This window comes from Rattus rattus, chromosome 8 (genome assembly GCF_011064425.1).
Source record: "Rattus rattus isolate New Zealand chromosome 8, Rrattus_CSIRO_v1, whole genome shotgun sequence".
NCBI lineage: Eukaryota > Metazoa > Chordata > Mammalia > Rodentia > Muridae > Rattus > Rattus rattus.
In genome coordinates this window covers 59,517,799-59,537,724 of record NC_046161.1, presented here as the reverse complement: position 1 = coordinate 59,537,724, position 19,926 = coordinate 59,517,799, and the positions used below count along the sequence as shown (strand labels likewise).

The 19,926-nt window shown below is 49.1% G+C and overlaps 1 protein-coding gene and 1 pseudogene across 1 annotated transcript; one reads left to right on the top strand and one right to left on the bottom strand.

Annotated features, from left to right (window-relative positions):
* Window positions 1-2,757: 2,757 nt before the first annotated feature.
* Window positions 2,758-19,926, bottom strand: Parp16 (poly(ADP-ribose) polymerase family member 16; the record flags this gene model as incomplete). Its single annotated transcript, XM_032911480.1, is given in 9 exon segments — window positions 2,758-2,976; window positions 4,053-4,194; window positions 6,011-6,182; window positions 9,229-9,435; window positions 12,587-12,724; window positions 19,415-19,683; window positions 19,686-19,731; window positions 19,733-19,782; window positions 19,785-19,926. Coding segments are annotated over 9 exon segments (1,302 nt in total), but the record flags the coding sequence as incomplete, so codon positions are not given.
* Window positions 9,445-11,480, top strand: LOC116907146 (annotated as a pseudogene).

Genomic DNA, 19,926 nt, shown 5'->3' with positions numbered 1-19,926 from the left:
TGTGAGAGGCCCACTTGACACCTCTCAGATAGCTGCACTCCAGACAATGACTTGTAGTTGACAGAGTTGGGGGGACCCCAGTGTGAGGTGGTGGCACCTGCGTCCCCATCTGACCACCTCTGCCATCAACTACCCAGGTATTTTCCTCCACGGTGAGTAAATAAGACAGAGAGGAGGCTGCTTTCTCCTCCTGAGCCCCACCCCAGGGCTCCCAGCTTACCTCTCCCAGGGCCACTGTTCTAATGGCGTCTGCCTTGAGTTTAGGGTAAGAGCTGAGTGGAGATGAGTCTCCTAGGGCTCGTCTCCCTTCCTTCTGGACAGGCCCCAGGAGTTACCTCCACGAGGCCACCTCCTATGACCGTCCTCCACGGCTGGCACATTCACTATACAAAACATGCACGGCGCTTCAGACCTGTAGTTGGTTAATGTTTTAATTTCTTTTAAACCAGAAGTGGGGAGCTTCAGATATAGTTCCATGGTGGGTGTTTGCCTCACACAAACAAGGCCTTGAGTTCAAAACACCTGGAAAAACTTAAAACTGGGGCTGGAGATGGCTGAGGGGTGAAGAGCACTGGCTGCTCTGGCAGAGGGGACCTGTTGCCCTCTTCCTGTATACTCATGATACAGTCATACTGCAGACAAAACCCATATGCATAAAGATAAAAATTTAAAAAAAAAAAAAAAGTAAAAAAAAAAACCAAACCCAGTGGGGTTGGGGATTTAGCTCAGCGGTAGAGCGCTTGCTTAGCAAGCGCAAGGCCCTGGGTTCGGCCCCCAGCTCCGGAAAAAAAAAAAAAAACAAACAAAAACAAAACAGACCCAGTATCCTGCGCTGGATTTCACAGCACTCAGGAAGAAGAGGCAGGAAGATCAGAAGTTCAAGGTCATCCTTAACTATGTAGCAAGTTCGAGACCAACCTGGATTACATGATACCTTGCCTCAAAACAAACCAGAGCACCCCAGTTCTCCCTCAGCTTTGCCCTGGCCCCTTGCTAGCTCAGTTCAGCTCCTTCCTCCTTTCTGCTTCTCTGAGGGCTCGAGCTCTTCGCACGTTCTCACTGTCCGAGACACATTTCTCCCTCTCTTGGCCTATACTGACTGCTCTTTTAGGTTTCAGTTGAGTGTAGTCTCTGTGACTTGTGAGAGAGGACAATGAAGTTGTGTTGTAGTTTTAGCTACGAAATGTTCCCGTAGGCTCATGCAACCAGCTCTTGGTCCCCAGCCAACGGTGCTAGAGAACTGTAGGAGATGAGGCTTGGTCAGAAGAATATCTGGGAACATGGTACAGGCTCAGACCCCTTACCTCCAACACGCACTCTGTGTGAGTGAGTGTGAGTGAGTGTATGTCTGTATGAGTGTGTGTGTGTATGTGAGTGTGTGTGTGTGAGTGTGTATGTGTGTGAGTTTGTGAGAGTGTATGTGTGTGTGTGAGTGTGTGTGTGTAGTGCTCACGTTTGTAAGGACAATGACTACAAGTCCTTCTTACTAGCTATCCTGGTGACACTGCAGCTCATATCCACCATGAAGAAGGAAAACAAGGTAAAGTTTGTAAGCCTGAGTACAGCTTACCTGAGCTGAGGCTGCAGACAGTCATGGACAGACAACTTGGTATTTAGGAAAATATCTTTATTGGTTTTTAAACATCCCACTACTTGGTTTAAAAATCATGATAGTGGCTTCTTCACAAGCTTTACAAATCATAGGGGGAGAAATGATTTTCTCCTTCTCTATGGAAATTCCATTGCCAGTAGACAGGGTTCTTCGCCATTGAAGACTGGCAGGAAGGAGAGAATAAACAACACAGCAAGAACGGCCGGGGGGCTCTGCTTTCAACTCAAACTCAGGCTCCTCAGACAGAGGCTCGGCCTGTGGAGATCTGTGGCCCACTGAGGCAGGCCTCTGGCTTGAAGGCCATCAGGACCCCTGAAAGCCTAGAGTGTTGTTTATCAAGGCAGCTTCGTGGGAATGAGGACCCTAGCGAGCCTATGGCTTGGACCCTTCTCCATAGCAAAACCAGACAGAGGCTGTGGATCCAGCCACTCGGTGCTCAAGGCTCACACATCTCCCTCTCTATTTGGCTCATAGAGGCTAATTGGTCAAACAAACAACAAAGAAACAGAAACACAAACATTTGGTTCCATTTGAGCTGTAATCAGCAGTTGGTCATTTTTAGAAAAAGATGACAGAGTTGCTAGTTGTCAAATCTGCATTTTGTTATCCCGCCTGTGACTCCTCCTCCTGTGTGGTTGAGGAGGCAGGGGAGTACAGCTGTGGCAGAGACTGTTGTTGATCTGAGAAAACTGTTAAAATGTTTTGCACCCGCAGACTAAAGCCGATGGAATTCCCAAACGGTCCCACTGATATTTTTTATGAGAAACACGACTGTCCCTCTTGGGTGTCTTGAGTCAAAACAAGGCAGCCGCCTGGTGATTTATCGTTCCCGTTGCACATGTTCTGTCTTCCAGAAGGCATTAGCGTCAGGAGGCCTCCATCTGGGCTATTACAAACACACTGCGGACAGCTTGGACACTTTGCTTTTAAATGCAGCAGGACTTCTTCCTTTGGCCCTGGCTGGAGAGCCACCTCCCTAGACTGTTTCGGAAGAAGCAGATGGTAGGATACCCCTGAAGCCAGCAAGTGAGGGGCCAGGGTCCCCGTTGACTGGACTGTGTCTGAGCACACCAACAAAGGTAATCAGTACACTATGGCATATAAACATCGCCCTGTGCACCCCCACAACTGGTTCCCAAACTCGACTCGACTGGATGTGACATGCAGGAGGTACAGGACGAGCGCCCATAAGGCACACGGTGAGTGGCCCCATTCCAAGCATCAGGGATCATCTCTTCACGCGATTCCAGAAGTGTTGGAAGGCAGAGGAGTTGGTGACACTGACAATGAGCAGCAGCAGCAGATAGAGGGACATCATGACCATGAACCAATGGCTGGACAGCCAGGAGAGCTGGCTCGAGGCCCTGCCCGGAGGGAGAGAAGGTTGGCAACTCGGGGAAAACAGTTTTAAGTGTATGCATGAAGTTCTGGCTCAGAGAACACCACAGGATGGATTTCATCCTCTGTGTGAGCTGCTAAGTGAAGCTGCGTGCGGCTGAGAGAGCCGGGGCGGCTTGCCCTGGCACCGCCAACACACCTTTCAACAGAACATTTTCTAAACTCACAAAGACAGCTATGCAATGAGGTCACCCCACTCGTCCCTTTTTAACTCCTCTAATTATTTTTTATAAATTGGTTTTTTTTTTTTTTTTTTTCCTTAACCAAGGGTTGGATGCCCCAGCTCTACCCAGACGGTGACTTAGCAAAGGTCTTCTACGTATGAACAGATATAAATCTGAGCTGGGAAATCTTAAATCTTTAACTAGTGTGTGTGTGTGTGTGTGTGTGTGTGTGTGTGTGTGTGTGTGTGTTTGTGTGTGTGCGCTCGCATGTGCTCACACACACACGAGAGTGAGCATTTGTGTGGAGCACATGTGTGGAGCCAGAGGACAGCCTGTGGGAGTCGGTTTTCTTTCCACCACGTGGGTTGCAGGCATTGAACTCCAGCTGTCAGGTGTGATGCTAAGTGCTCTTACCAGCCTGGGGAATCTTTTTGCTACGCAGGAGGTGTTTGAAGCCTTCCAAGCATGCACGGGAAACACTCGCTAAGGAGAATCCGTTAAGAATGGAGTTTTTTCAACTAAATAGCATATAACTCCAGCTTCAGGGGATCTGATACCTTTTTCTGGCTTCACTCACATACATACACACACACACACACACACACACACACACACACACACACACTGTGGGTTTGGAGGAAGCTATACCACAGATTCCAATAATGCATTAAAATGGCTAAGTGCCAGTCCACCCTAAGGACCCTGGGCATCTTCCCTGACTTCCCAACTTCTTCCTTCGGTGTACAGCATTATGGGAAACATGCTTAGCATACGTCAGAGGCCTGAGGCTGGGGGAAAGGGATGCTGTGGACTGAGCAACCGACGTTCTAAGCAGTGGGCAGCCATCTCCTGACCCTCATGGGGGACCATCTTCTTACCTCTTGGGCTGCTTCTGGGAATACACCAGTAGGTACTTCACCCGCAGAAGTTGGTTGTTAGTGACTACGAAGTACTTAGGGGGGACATCGCCCCCTTCGCTGTGCTTGATTCGTGCTCTGCTGCGGTCGATTTCCTTGGAATCTGAGAGAAGAAGGAAGAGCATACTTTGTCAGGTGGTGTGTGGGGTTGGGGGCGGGGAACACAATAACAAAATAAGCGCATTAGGAAAAGAAATGTGTCCTGAGGCACAGGAGGTCAGCAGGCTGAGGTATGCACCTGTGTACATAGGTGAACCCGACACAGAGAACAGGAGTCTCTGTCAAAAGAATATGAAAATATGAGAAGAAAATAAAACCACCTAATGGAGAAAGCAGAAGGCAGAAACAAACTGAAGGCCGAAATAGCAGATCAGGATCACACGCCCTGGGACCAGGGCACAGACTTAGCAGGGGGCAAACTTGAGTAGGGCAGGCCGCCTACCTGCTGCCTTCCTGCCTATCTATCTATCTATCTATCTATCTATCTATCTATCTATCTATCTATCTATCCATCCATCAACAAGTCTCATGTACCTGAATTAAACAGCTAACCAAGGATGACCTTAGCTAGCCTTATCTTCTGATCCCCCTGATTCTAGTTCCTACGAACTAAGATTACTTACATCACCACCCCCAGCAAACTGTTTTGTTTTGCTTTTTTGTTGTGGATTTTATGTGCATGTGCTGAACCCAGGGCCTTGTACGAGCGAGGTGAGTCTGAAAGGGAGGGAGGAGAGAGTCAGCATGCGAGCTTTGCTTTTTACCAAACATGAGCCAGGGCTCTGTGGCGGAGGCTGAGCAGTCTTGTTTTGATGTTTAATGTCACCTTATGCAAACTTGCTAAGAATTACGAATGCGAGCAAGTGAGCGTCCGTCAGTGCCGTCTGGTTAGGGAGGATGGTGTCAGACCTGGGCCTGTTCCTTGGGATCCAGTTGTTTCACATTAGAGGCCAGAATAGCCCGTGTCTTGAATTCTTCTCTTCTTAGTAAAGACAACAGCCCAGTTTGGAGCCCAGAATGACAGTCCTATGACTCTTCTGCCTTGGGGGAGGGTGACCCAGAGGGAGGTGCAGGGCACATGGTCTAAGGACACCTCAGAGCAGTGGAGTTGAAGTGGCTCCTTGTTATCTGTTCCTGGAGAATCCATGTCCTCAGATGCCTGTATGGTCATCTGGGGATTCCAGCACACTCCAGTGTTCTCTGCTGACGCCAAATGCCCAGGATAGCACCAATCCTGACTCTCAGGGAGCCGTGCCCTCCCCTTACACACTAGCTCTATTTGTCCTTTGCCCTTCATTTTTGTTTTCTACATATGAATGTTTTATGTGAATGTGTGTACGTGTACCACATGAAAGTCTGGTGCCCCTGAATTGGAGTTACAGGTGGTTGTGACTTTGCACAGCACGGGTGCTGGGAACTGAGCTCAGGTCCTCTGGAAGAACAGCAAGCACTCCTGACCAATGGCCATCTCCCCACCCTCCACCTGTCAGACCTTCCCAAAACTTTTCTTGGTCACTTGGACCCACTCAGCTGCCCCATGTCAGCCCCTTCCCCATACTCCTTGAATCCTACCTATAGTATCTGACCTTTTTTTTTTTTGTTTGTCTGTTCATTTTCTTTTGTTTTTCGAGACAAGGTCTCCCCATATAGCCCCAGCTGTCCTGGAACTTACTCTATAGACTAGGCTATCCTCGAACTCAGAGGTCTGCCAGCCTCTGCCTCCCAAGTGGTGAGCTTAAAGGTGTATCTGATCTTTTCCTATATGTTCAATCCCCGAGAAGACATTTCTCTCCTTGAAGGCCAGCCTCTGCCCTGCACTGCTCTGGACCAACCCATCTGTAAGCATGCGGTGGCCCTCCACCCGACTTCTGGGCCAGGAGCAAGAGCCTGCAGCCAGGCTGGGTCAAGCACTCACTCACCCTTCTTCTTGGTTTGGCACTTGACATCTGGATGGTCGATGACCTCACACACAGCTACACAGCTAAGGGTCGGGCCAAGGAGGCTATGCTGCCACCCGCGGCCGTGAGGACTATAAATGAGGGCCAGGCTCAAGTCACTTGTGAGGTAGGTCCCCTCTCCAAACAGAGAAGTCTGGAATAGCAGACATGACAGAAAAGAAACACACCAAAGTGAATGAGAGTTGGCGTAACAAGATGGCACACGTCCTTCTTCTACAGAGCTGTAAACATAGAAAATTTCACGCTCCCCCAACCTCTTTAAGACAATAGTATCAAATAACCTCTGATGTCATCACAGGGCTTGTTACTAAACACATTCCCATCTGACAACAGTTTAAGCGACTGTGGATTTGGCCACCTAGCCTGGCAGACGAGCTGTACCTTGTGGTCAAGGTTGAACAGAAAAACCAACAATGATATCAGGGTTCAAACAGACCTCAGTTTCAATTTTCCAACGGGTTACATAAATTCTCTGTCTCAGTTTCTACGTCTACAAAATGGTGGTAGGAATTCCTCTTCCATAAACTTTAGTCAGTGATTCAAAAGGTAGGGGTGTAGGTCAGTTGTAGGGCCCTTGTGTAAGCATTCACAGGCCCTGGGTCCTGGGTTCACTGGGTTCAATCCTCAGACACACACACACACACACACACACACACACACACACACACACACACACAATGTGCCTGCTCAGGCAATCTGGCACGCAGGAGATGGAGGCAGTCACGGGTGGACACACCATCCAGGTGCTGCTGTTAGCATGCACAGAGAATTCCTGCTGTATCAATGCATTAAACATCGCTACACCTAGGGGTTTACTAGGGTGACCTAGTAAAGTCACACGTTACTACTTGAAAAAAATGAGTCGGGGTTGGGGAGTTAGCTCAGTGGTAGAGCGCCTGCCTAGCAAGCACAAGGCCCTGGGCTCGGTCCCCAGCCCCGAAAAAAAGAAAAAAAAAAAAAAGAAAAAAAAGAAAAAAATGAGTCTTTTGAACAGAAACTAGGACTAAATGGGGGGTCTGGCAGGAATCGCCGGATGAGTTTTACTCTGTGTTGGTGTGGGTTAAGAAGACATCTAGGACTCTCCTTTCCTCCCTCCCTCCCTGTGTGTGTCTGTGTGTGTCTGTCTGTCTGTGCTCACCATGGCCTGCATACTTAGGTAGGATAACGTGTGGGAGTTGGTTCTCCGTTCTGCCCTGTGATTGCCAGGGATCAGTCAGGTCATCAGGCTTAGTGCAAGCCCACTTCCCCCCACCCCCAATTAATCCTCTAAGTCCTACATGTGTTTTCAGTTCCTGAGACTCAAAATTTTGTGCCTGGCTGCTGTCAGCGGAGAGAGCGAGAGAGCCCTAGGACATTTCCACTCTCACAATAACTTCACGGCTCCCAGTATAGGAGCAACCTCAAAGGAGCCCTTCGCTGAAAGGAACAGGAGAGGCCAGAGATTGAGTCCAGGTACCCAAGGCCCCCTAGATTCACAGAAGCAGCACACGGCCTGGGTACCTGAATGAAGGTTTAGTGTAGAAGGACTATAAACCTCAGGCAACGTCTCCAGACAAGCCGCAGGGTAAGACAGAGACCCTGGATTCCAGTAGCTTGGCCAACAGTAAGCCCAGGGCCGACACAAACAAGCCTGTCACCCTCAGCTCAACCCACCCTCACTAATCAGATGCAGCAGGGCTGGAAGCAGCTCTCCAGCCTCAGGCCTACATCAGCCGCAGCTGAGCCCAGGCTCCTGGAGCCAGCCCATCAAGACAGGACAGATGCTGCTCTGCCTGGGGGTGGAGGTGGGGGGTGGCATAGCACCCACTACCTCAGATGCCCTCTCCACCGGCCTCCGATAGCAGCCGCTGCTTCTCCTGGTGCCTGGAACACGAAGAAGCCATTCCAACCCTCTCCCGTGCTCAGAGCGTAGTGGTCACGGGTGCCACAGAAGAGGGAAAAGACTCAAGTGGCCTGCACGGCTGCCGTGCCTGTTTAGCTGCAGGCTCTATCCTGTTATCTTCCTCCTACTCCTTCCTAGGAGACAGAATATGTGTCAGAAGAAAGAGGTGGCTGACACAGTTTTGACGCATAAAAGCGAGAGGAAAGCAGTTCTGTGGGAGAACCTCCTCCTGGTGGATCTTGGTGCACCCAGCGATTTCTCAGGGGCAACAGAGGCTCAACAATGCTTATGGTCAAAGGGGATGTCTTGTTAAAGTGTGGGTTGTCACTGGGCTATTTAAGTGAGGCTCCACATTTCCAACGAGGTGCTCCTGGGTAATCCTTAGGCTGCTGTCCAGGGTCCACACCATGTGACCAGGGCCAGTCAGTGTTAAGACCACTGGAGAGTTGAAGTGTGCTGATGGGTCCCACCCCCACAGTATCTCAATTTCTTGGTCTGGGATGCAGTTGGCACTGGAATTGCCATCTGTTTTTGTAGCCCAGGCTAACATCAATAGCCTACAAAGCCCAGGATGACCTCGTACTTGAGAGCCTCCTGCCTCTACTTCCCCAGTGTTAGGTCACCACCACGTCCAGCTTACACAGGTGCTGGGAATTGAACTCAGAGCCTAGTGCATTGCAAGTAAATGTTCTTCCAACCGGGCTACATCCTGAGCCCTCTGGGCACCGATATTTTTGTTTTCTTTATTTTAAACTTTTTATTTATTTGTATGTGTGTCTGCTTGTCCATACGGCCACCATGTTTGGGCAGTACCCACAGAGGCCAGAAGAGGGAGCTGGATCTTCCGGGATTAGAGCTACAGGCGACTGTGAGCCACCCAGCGCTGATGCTGGGAACTGAACCCAGAACCTATGCAAGAGCAGCAAGCACTCTTAGCCCCTGACACTTCTCCAGCCCCAGCACTGGCGTTTTTAAAGTTTCTCAAGGGATCTAAATGTAGAGCTCTGGTTGGGGATCATGGATGCTTCTCCATGCAGAGCCATCAGGGGCTCTCCCAGAGAGCCTGTCAAGATTCGAGTGGCCCTGGGACCCCAGGATTCTGAAGGTCAGCAGTGGCCTGAGAGGCCACACTTACCCAGGTGGCCAGGTGACAGCGCCGCTGGTCTGCAGGTCCCCCTGGTGCAGGTCCCCCTGGTGCTGCGGCCTTGGTAAACCTACCATGTACTGTCCACCAGCAGTCCCTAGCTAGGACCCAGCACCCCCTCCCGTGCTCCTCAGCCGGGTGCCCCGGGCTCACCTTGTTCAGGTGACAATGCAGGCCGTTGTGAATGATGGAGTGGAAGTTCTCCAGGCGGCTGCCATGGAAGGCATAGAGCAGGTCTCGCCCTCCTTTGGTCTCATAGAATCTGGCATTGGCCGGGTCAAAGTACTCGATTTCAAAAAGGAAATCTGGGGTGGGGACAGGTGTGTGAGGTGCACCGGTCAGCTGCTGGATCTTTTCAAACTTGAAAACATGATGAAAGGGAAACACAGAGTCACTCACAGCTTTATTTGGGACAGTGGTAAAGTGTGCTTCGAAAGTGCCCTCCCAACAGCCAGCATGCTCGCACAGGCCTACACACCGCCCCCCATTCGGGAGGGAGAGGCAGGAAGATCATGAGTTCAAGGTCATCCTCAGCTATCAAGTTCAAGGCCAGCCTGGCACTATAGGTGTGTACCACCACGCCCAGCTAAAATGTCCTTTTGTGAAGTGAAAATACACGGGAAAGATCCTGACTTGAGCAAAATAAAAAACTGACATTCCTGTGCTCTAACACACCCACACACATGTTAAAAAATTGTATTTATTACTATTTATGTGTTTGTGTGTGTGCCTGTTTATCTGTATATGCACCACCTGCACGCAGATGCCCATCAGGGCCGGAAGAAGGCATGGGATCCCTGAGACCCGGAGTTTAAGGACAGCAGCACAATGCATGCGGATGCAGGGAACTGAGCCCAGGTCTTCTGCAAGGACAGCAAGCACTCTTAGCCACTGAACCATCTCTCCAACCCCACCCAGACACCACCCCGCATTTCAAATTGGTTCATCACCAAAAGTCAAGGAGCCACCATCACAGCTGCTGTAGCTGCGATACCCAGCATCTAACAGGACCTTGATCCCAGATGAGAACGAAGAAATCGTTGCATCTCAATTAACAAAGGAAGTCACCCAGACCACTCTGGAGTACAGACTCCCTCTCCATGCCCACCCGCCGTTTCTTACCATCTAGCACAACTGGATGTCCCTGTGATACCAGGACCCCTGGAATGAAAATCTGTGACACTTAGATGCTTGTAAAATTGAATTCTTAGAGCTGGACCTGGTGGCACATCCCTGTGATCCCAGGAATCTGAGGCAGGAGGACTGCCATGACTTTATAGTCACCATAAGCTATGCATTGAAATTTTGTCTCAAAAACCAAAAGCAGGGGGTTGGAGAGGTGGCTCAGAGGTGTCACACTTGCTGTTCTTGAAGAGGACAGGGTTCAGTTCCCAGCATCCACATGTCAGCTTACAACCATGTGTAACTATAGTTCCAGGGGATCTGACGCCCTCTGCTGGTCTCCTCAGGTACCGGGCATGGATGTGACAAACTTACATACATGCGGGAAAAACACTCATACAACTAAAATAAAAATAAATACATCTTTAAAAATAAAAACAGTCAGGGCTGGAGAGATGGCTCAGCAGTTAAGAGCACTGACTGCTCTTCCAAAGGTCCTGAGTTCAATTCCCAGCAACCACATGGTGGCTCACAACCATCTGTAATAAGATCGATCTGATGCCCTCTTCTGGTGTGTCTGAGAACAGTGACAGTGTACTCACATATATTAAAAAAAAATGAATAAATCTTTAAAAAAAAAAAACAGTCTGTGGTGGGCTAGGAAGCAGTGGTGCTCTAGGGAGCACAGCTGATCCTTGCATGAGGCAGATCAAGACAGGCGTGGTGAAGCAACTGCTCAAAAAAGGAATATATGAAACAACAAGAAGAAAAGTTTGGAAACATGAAAGTTGAAGATGCAAACAAATATGCCATTAAGAAGCAAGCGGGGGAGGGGGCCTGGAGAGATGGCTCAGCTGTTAAGAGTGTTGACTGCTCTTCCAGCGGTCCTGAGTTCAAATTCCAGCAACCAAATGGTAACTCACTACCATTCGTAATGGGATCCTATGCCCTTCTCTCGAGTTTCTGAAGAGATCAGCAGTGTACTCATATACATAAAATAAATAAATCTTAAGAGAGAGAGAGAGAGAGAGAGAGAGAGAGAGAGAGAGAGAGCAGAAGAAGAAGAAGAGGAAGAGGAAGAAGAGGAGGAGGAGGAGGAGAAGGCGGCGGCAGTGGCGACAGAGATCCTGCAAGAGTCCTGGATGATGATTCCAGACTGCCAGTGCGGGTTAGAGGCTGCATACACCCAGCTCCAGAAATTAGAAAGTGGAAGAGACTTGGAAGAAGCTGAGGGGTATAAAGAAGCACGTGCACTACTGGATTCGGTGAAGTTAGAAGCCTGACGTTTTCCTGTACAAGGTATTTTTTTTTTGCATTAAATCCTGGGGTCCATTCCACAATTCCTTATTTTTGACCATTGTTGCCTTTAGTAATGTGAAAATGTGGTTCTTTTTATGCAGCTGCACATATTTCTCTTTGTATAACTTAATGTGTCAAGTAAATGAGTTCATCTAAAAAAAATTGGTTTTTAGCTTTTTAAATTGAAGGCCAACAAGATGGCTTAGTGTGGGGAAAGGTGCTGGCCACCAAGCCTGACAACTTGAGCTCAATTCCAGGACCTGCACCGTAGAAGAACAAACTGTCCCCTGACCTCTACGCGTATACACCCCCAGTGGAAAAACATTGTATTTTAAAATCCAATGCTTATTTAAAATTGCTTAGCTCAGTAGCAGCACAGATAACCATCCCGTTGTTGCCATTCAGAGGACAGAACACCACACCAGGAGCCACATGATCTGCTCTGGACCTTGTCCCAGCCTGTCCCTGTGAGCTCCCAGCCCGACAAGGAGGCCTATATTACGGGACATCTGGCTTCTGCCAGAAACTGTGCTGGGGTAACACCCTTTCTGTCATCGCCTCTTAGAGGTGACTACGGCCTTACCTTACCAAGGGTCTCAGCCAGTGACTGGAATAGGATTTGAACCCTAAAACTGAAGGATCCTTTTCTGTTTAACAGTTGGACTAAGCCACTTCCTCACCTCTCCTCGCTCATCCCCGCTCTGTCCTTCTTCCCCTCCTCCCCTCCAGTGCTCAGGATAGAACTCAAGACCCTGTGTACGGTAAGCAAGTGTTCTGCCATCGAGAGACATTCCTAAGGCACAGACAGGCCCTCCCCTTATCAGAAATAACTGCAAAAAGTACACTTGCCCAACTGAAGTACACCACAGTTATCGAAATTCATAGGTGAGGAGACCCATGCCGAACTGCTCCGTGCAACCCGCCACGTGGAAGTTCCTGGGCTCATACAGTGAGAATCTCTGAACGTGACACCCATGAACCTGACATTTCAACCAGCCACCCACGGGTAGGCCTCAGAGCCACTGCACTGGTGCTGCTGTCTCAAAGAGCCACGCCTGGGAACCTGTGACCCTATACCCCAAAGTCTCACCTCGGCCTTCTCTGCACTGTGGATTGTCAGGATCTTGGAGGATAGAATCCAGCTCACCAGGTCCCAGGCCTGTTTGTCTGTGTCCCTGGAGGACTGCAGAAGTTCCTTCAAGTTGGGTAACCTGCCAGTGTCCGCAAGCTGAAAACAACGAACCTCCATTAGCAAGAATCCCAGATAAAAATGGTGATTGGACGCCCTCTAGTGGTGAGGTGGAAAACTTCACTCCTAACCAGAGTAACTTTCCAAGGGGTAGTCTCTTCCCTAAATAATACCAAACCCTGAACATTTTCAATCCTAAAAGGTTATGCTCTGTTTCATTCACCTGGTACAAAACATGGCTTACCCTGATGCAGGTTTCACTCTCTGTCCTGTTACAACTGATGCGTTCAGCTGCAAGAATGTTACTGCGTGGGATGGCTGGAGGCTGCAGGAATTACTGAATGAGTGGTCTCTGTACTTTTCCCCCTCATGAGCACTATGGGTTGGTGCTATTCTTACTTCTTGCCTCCTACATCCTGCTTCTTCCACACTAGTCCCCATCCAAAAAGGAGATCCTTTTTACTGAGCATCTACTCAGTGCCAGGCCCTGTACTTCCGGGAGGCATGGAGAGGGGAATCTTGGTAGAATGGAGAAGGAAGCAAAGTAATTCTTATTTAAAATGATCACCACCGTGCTGGAGAGATGGCTTAGTGGTTAAGAGCACTGACTGCTCTTCCAGAGGTTCTGAGTTCAAATCCCAGCAACCACATGGTGGCTCACAGCCATCTGTAATGAGATCCGATGCCCTCTTCTGGTGTGTCTGAAGACAGCTACAGTGTACTTATATATAAGAAATAAATCTTTAAAAAAAAAAAAGATCACCACCGACTTGTGAGAAGGCTCAGCAGGCAAAGGCACTTGTTGCCAAGCCTGACGACCTGAGTCCCATCCTCAGGACATCCATGGTGGAAGGAGAAAGCTGACTCCCACACTTCTCCATACTCTACTCTGAGGAGAGATCCAGCTGCAAAGATGGCTGGGGGGGTGGGGGTGGGGCATGAATGGTGGGCAGAGCTGAGAGCTTGGGACTGGGAGACAGGAAGTCTAGATAACCAGCAAAGAATGAGCAGGGTGAGAGGCCCAGTGAGCCAGAAGGAGGCAGCCCAGCCTCCTGGATCGGAGGCCCAGGAATCTGTCTGCAGATGTTACCACAGGTGACACTCATCACTAGGCAAAACTGAAGCTGCTCAGATACAGGTGACAGTTGCTGCTGCCCTGACAGGTGCAGCAGGTGAGAAAACACCTGGAAAAAGTAATTGTCTAGGAAAGTGCCAGAGGGGATGAGGGAATGTGGGACAGTGTTGCACAGACAATGAACCAAAGGGCGTTTACCTCAGGGACTAAGCAATGACACCTGCAACAGTGAGGGGAGGAACAGTGGCATGGAGGGCAGCCAGGCAAAGCTAGGCAATTCCATACCGGCAAGCCAGGCCTAACGCACACCCTCAACACTACAATCTAGATTTACCTGCAATGGAACAAGGGGAGGGGGTAGAAAGTGGATGGGGTGGGCATGGTGGTAAGTGTCTTCATCCCAGCATTTCTCAATGAAAGAAAGGGAGGTGGATGGGAGGGGGAAAGTGATGAAAGACTAGGAGAAGTAAGAAGGAGACTACAGGGCTGGAGCGATGTCTCAGCGGTCAAGAGCACTGACTGCTCTTCTAGTGGTCCTGAGTCCAATTCCCAGCAAGCACATGGTGGTTCACAACCATCTGTAATGGGATCTGATGCCCTCTTCTGGCATGCAAGCATACATGCAGATAAAGCACTCATATACACAAAATAAATGAATCTTAAAATAACTACAGGGTGGTTCCAGGTACAGGCAGCTCTTTAGAAATGCCTTCTTTGGTCTAGTTGTGGGCATCACTGATTCTCAGGCAACAGGATGTGAGTCACCTTATGGCTGTTACTTCTAGGTGACCGGCCTGACAACCCAAGCTCCATCCCTGAGACCCACATGGTGGAAGGAGAGAACCAACTTCTGCCTGTTTTCCATCCACTGACCTTTAAACATGCACTACACACGTGTGCGCGCACACACACACACACACACATATATACACATATACACATACACACACATACACATATGTATACAAACCCACTACACACACAAACATACATACATACACACATACATACATATACATACATACACACATATACACATACACATACATACACACACATACACATAAATATACATACATACACACACACACACACACACACACACACACACACACACGTAAACAAACAACCTAATACCAGGCCAGGGATGTAACTCAGTTGCTGCATTGTGATCGTCCAGCATGCATGAAGCCCTGGGCTGGATCCCCAGCACTGACTAAACCATCATCCTAATCACCAACCAGTCTACTGCTCACCAGTTACTCACTAGGATGGTGGGTAGGAAGTGGTTGGTACCTTGAATTTGAACCCCAACACTGAAAGGTGCAGTTAACCTGAAAGACTAAGAACCACACTGAAAATTATCAAGTCTTGGGGGCTGGAGAGATGGCTCAGAGGTTAAGAGCACTGCCTGCTCTTTCAGAGGTCCTGAGTTCAATTCCCAGGAACCACATGGTGGCTCACAACCATCTATAATGGAGTCTGATGCCCTCTTCTGGTGTGTCTGAAGATAACTACAATGTGCTCATATTAATAAAATAAATAAATCTTTAAAAAAAAAAAACAACCTTAGAATGTGATTTGGCAAAAAAAAAAAAATCAAGGATTGACCTAAAGGATTTTTATTAGACAAGACCAAATTTAAGTGCTATAATTTCTTCCCTACACAGCGCCTGAATACTTGCTATATATGATCTACAAACAAGAGGAATAAGTCCAAGTCCAGGGCTATACTGAACGGTTAAACCGTATGCTGTAAGGATGACACCCTGACACCCGAGCTGTTTGTTTTACAGCTGCCTGGTGACTTTAGTGTCAGACGAGATGGCGAGATCTGTCCCAGCAAACGTCAACAGTCAGTCTCTAATCTGGAAATAAGCAGCAGCGGCCTTCCCCACATGCTTCATTAGTCTTTGAGCCAACAATCCCATGTCTCAAGAGCTTACCTCAAGAAGACAGTGAGAAATGTGGACAGTTATTAGCGTAGTAGGGAGTTTTACTGTGGCATTATTTGCGAGAGCCATGTTTTAAAGTTATGAAAGAATCAGACCCAGTAGTGCACGCCTGTGGAGCCAGTACTCAGAAGTCTGAGGCAGGAGGATTCCAAATTCCAGGCCAGTCTAGGTTTAAAAAACACAACAGTACAAACTCGGCAGCTTAGCTGAGGGCATCACATTAAAGGGGCAGAGGGTTGGGGTGGGGCCTGGGGTCGTAGCTAGTGGGGAGTGTTTGCTATGCAAGCATAAGTTCCGGGATTGGAATCCCTAAAATCCCTGCCAAAAAGCTGACAGGTGTGGAAGCCAGCGATAATCCTGGCACTCAGGCTAGCTAGACCAGCCCGAGCTAGCAAGCTCCAGCTCGGGTGAGACATCCTGCCTCCATAAATAGAGATGTAGGAAAACCCCAGATATCAGCTTCAGGTCTCCGCACCAACTCCAGCACACACGGGAGCACACCAAACATGCGCACACGCGAGTCCACACACACAGGCGAATGCACACACATAAAACACATGCAAAATAAATAATTAAAGTACCCTCATGGTAGGGGGCTGACTGCTGCAAGTGGGGCGCAGAACAAGAAAAACTTTCTCGTGAGTCTTAAAGGAGCAGTTTCCTGGACACGGTGTAGCCATGGTATCAGGGGACCCAGGACAGCAGCAAGCTTCTACAAGGTTTCCGTTTGGTTTTGTTTTTAAATAATGTGTTTTAATTAGTTAGTTAATTTTTCTGAGACAGAGTCTAACTGGCTAGCCTGGAGCTCGTGATATAGGACAAGTTGTCTTTGAATCCACAGAGGTCAGCCTGCTCTGCCTCCGACAGAGAAAGAGAGAGAGAGAGAGAGAGAGAGAGAGAGAGAGAGAGAGAGAGAGCGCGCATGTGTGTCACAGTGACTGTGGAGGTCAGAGGACAACTTTCAGGAGTCGGTTCTCTCCTGAAACTTAGACTTCAAGGGATCAAACCCAAGTCCTCAGTCCGTGCAGCAAGCACTTTTACCCACAGAGCTCAGCAGCTCCTGTCTGCAGCTGTGATTCTAACAAGCACCAAGGAGCTGCTGACTGGGGCACTGGTGTTGATTCAGGTCCCAAACATCCTGAGCATAGCTAAGCCCTGGAGTCAGTTCAGAGAAGCCACCACCAGTCACCTCCCACCCCCACAAGGGTCTGTGGCCTAACAGAAAACCAGGGTGTAGTATTTTCTACAGGAAGAAAACAAAGAAAAGCTAAGCAGTCGTTGACAGCCAGTGTCAAGGTCTGCTGTCAAATGACAATGTAAGTCTGGAGATAAAAGTCAAAGGGCTAGGAGATCCCAAGAGGGCTAAGAGATTCTCGGCCCGGATAAGGGTTTGTGTAATGTACCAAGGAACAAGGTCAGAGACTCTGAGCCTGGGCAGTCAGCACAGACTCAGTCAGATGCCTCCCAGGCCAGGCCCAGAGAACACAAAGAATTCTCAGTGTAAAAAAAAAAAAATCAGAGAACTGACGGGGTAGAAATGTCCTCAAAACAAGGCATCTAAGATCATTGAGGGCTTTGGGGACAGTGGCAGGATAAGACCAGACCATACCTAACTGCCAGGGACTTGGTTCATCAAAGGGGTTCTCTAGCAATAGTCAATAAAGTAGTTTAAACCAGGGCACTGACTGTTCAGAGCTGCGGCACTGAAATACCACCTAGGCATATGGAGAAAGGAAATGGGAATGGTCCGAAGTGGCAAATGCTCACATCAGCTAATCATCAATTTATAAAAGCAGCTTCCCAAGTTTCCTTCTTCAGCCACAAAACGATCCAACAAGTGAAATCCAGACTGGACTTGACCTTCTTTGAAAAGTTAGCCTTTGAAGTCACTTGGGCTACAGACATCTGCTGTCACAATGCATGTTTTGTGTTTCAAGTCCCTCACACCACAAACTCAAGAAAGTGAACGAGAGCTCTGCCAAAGAAACCATGAGGGAAGTCAGTTGGCCTGTTTCCTCCCACTTCCTGAACGCAGACCTGCAGAGGCAGTGTGGTCACGACCTGAGGTATCCTCAGTGCATGGCTAGGCTGGTAAGGACCAGGTGGAGCCAGATGCTCGCCTTTGCTGCTTGACCTCCAAGGAATGAAAGCAAAGAGTGTCCATTCTGAACAGTCTTTCATCAGATAACATGGTTGGTTACATTAGCTGACTTCCTAACATGGAAAACCTTATGCATTCGTGGTACGGACTTAACCTGGTGATGATGAATTACCTCTGATTACACGTTGTTGGGGCGGGGGGGTGGGGGAGATCCTGGTATTTCGTGGTAGAGTTTTGTGTTTTGTTTTTTTTTTTTTTTTTTTTTCGGAGCTGGGGACCGAACTCAGGGCCTTGCGCATGCTAGGCAAGCGCTCTACCACTGAGCTAAATCCCCAACCCCGAGTTTTGTGTTTTTTAAAAACAATGTTCTTTTAATGCAAATGGGTGGTTCGCCTGGATGTATGCCTGTGTACCATGTGTGTTCCTGGTGCTGGCAGAGACCAGAAGAGTCTTAGCCCCTCCCTGGAACTAGCACCATGTTTGTGCCAGGAATTGAACCTGTGTCCTGTGGAAGGGCAGCCAGTGCTCGTAACTTCTGTGCCATCTCCCAAGGCCTGGATTTTTGCATTTATTCTCAGGAATGGAATTGCTTGATAATTTCCTTTTCTTGTATTACCGTTATGAGACTTAATACCAAGGATATTCCAACCTCTTTTTCTTTCCTGCTTTCCTGTTTTGTTCGAGATAGTTTTATGTAATCCAAGCTGCACAGAAGCTGTTGAGGCTGACCTTGAACTATTACTGATCCCACTGTTTCCCCCTTCCAGGGGCTGGGATTACAGATGTCTGCCGACTGCCGTATCTAACTACGTTTTCAATATTTTGGAAGAATTTCTATGAAATTATGCATTACTCCCATATTTGAAATAGAACTTGTCGATGAAGCAGGTAGGCTCAAAGGTTTGCTTGCCTGTTTTGTTTTTTGTTTTTTTGGTTTTTTTTTTTTTTTGTAGCCCAGGCTAGCCTCAAATTTGTGCGCCTGCCCCCATCATTCTGAGTGTTGAGACTGTGGGTGTACACCACCACTACTGGAGACTTTCTATTTCCTCCACTGAGTCAATGTTTGGCAAGCTATATCTTTCCAGATAATTCCAAATATTTGGATTACAAGGACAACTGACATCTGGAATACTGACCCTAACTCTTAAAGAAACTATATGTCTTATATAGGTCATGTGTCCCGCTGAAACCTGTAATCTTTATATAAGAACTGTTGGTTTGTAACTTCATCTAGGGCAAAGTCTAGCTAGTTGCAAAGGAAGGGACGACTTCCTATCTAGGCAGAACAGCTGGTTCAGATCAACGCCCCTTTAGGGCCACACTTGAGCGTTTTGTGGAGGACTCTGTAGCTATTCCTCACATCGCTCCTGGGAGTCAGTCACTGACAAAAGGAAGCGGCCACCAAGTGACTTGGCAGTGTGTCTACATGAGGTTGTTTAGGAGTGTTCTTGCTGATAGGAACCTTCCCCAAGGCGGTGGGTGGGAAGTCCAGGGAATTGGCGTGTTTTCTAACACGAGTGGAGCTGCTCCTGCCTGCCGTTCCACAGGGCCACTTGGCCCAGGATGCAGCGAGCAACGGTGGATCAGGACGAACTCACCAGGGCCTCGAAGTCCTTACAGTCGTGGCGGGCGTAGGAGGCGGGGAAGGGCCGCAGCACCGAGTCCCGCTTGTAGCTCTGCAGCGCTGAGGCGAAGAGGCTGCAGCGGAGGTCCGCTGCCAGCACGTCGCGGCTCACCGACTCCCTGGCTGCCGCCCTGTTGGAGAGCTGCATCCCGGGCTCGTAGCGCGTGGTCGGGAGGAGGCAAGGAAGGGCAGTGCGGGGCCTGGGCCCGGGGGACCTTGGACGGTCTGCTGCCAGGTTTCCCAGCCCGGGGGTGGAGCTAAGCAAAGGGGTGACAAATTAACAGTGATGAGAAACGCGCTGGCGAGCGTCCTCTGCAGGACACTGGGCTCGGTCGCTCAGTACGGGAAACACGGGATCTGGGAGAGCCGCCTCTGGTGCCCCGCCAGTCCCAGGGTCCCGGGTCTAGAGGAGTCGCTATTGCACCGGGCTAGGGTAATACCCTGGGGACCCCGGCCTGCCCGCCCCACGCTGCCTGCAGCCACGGC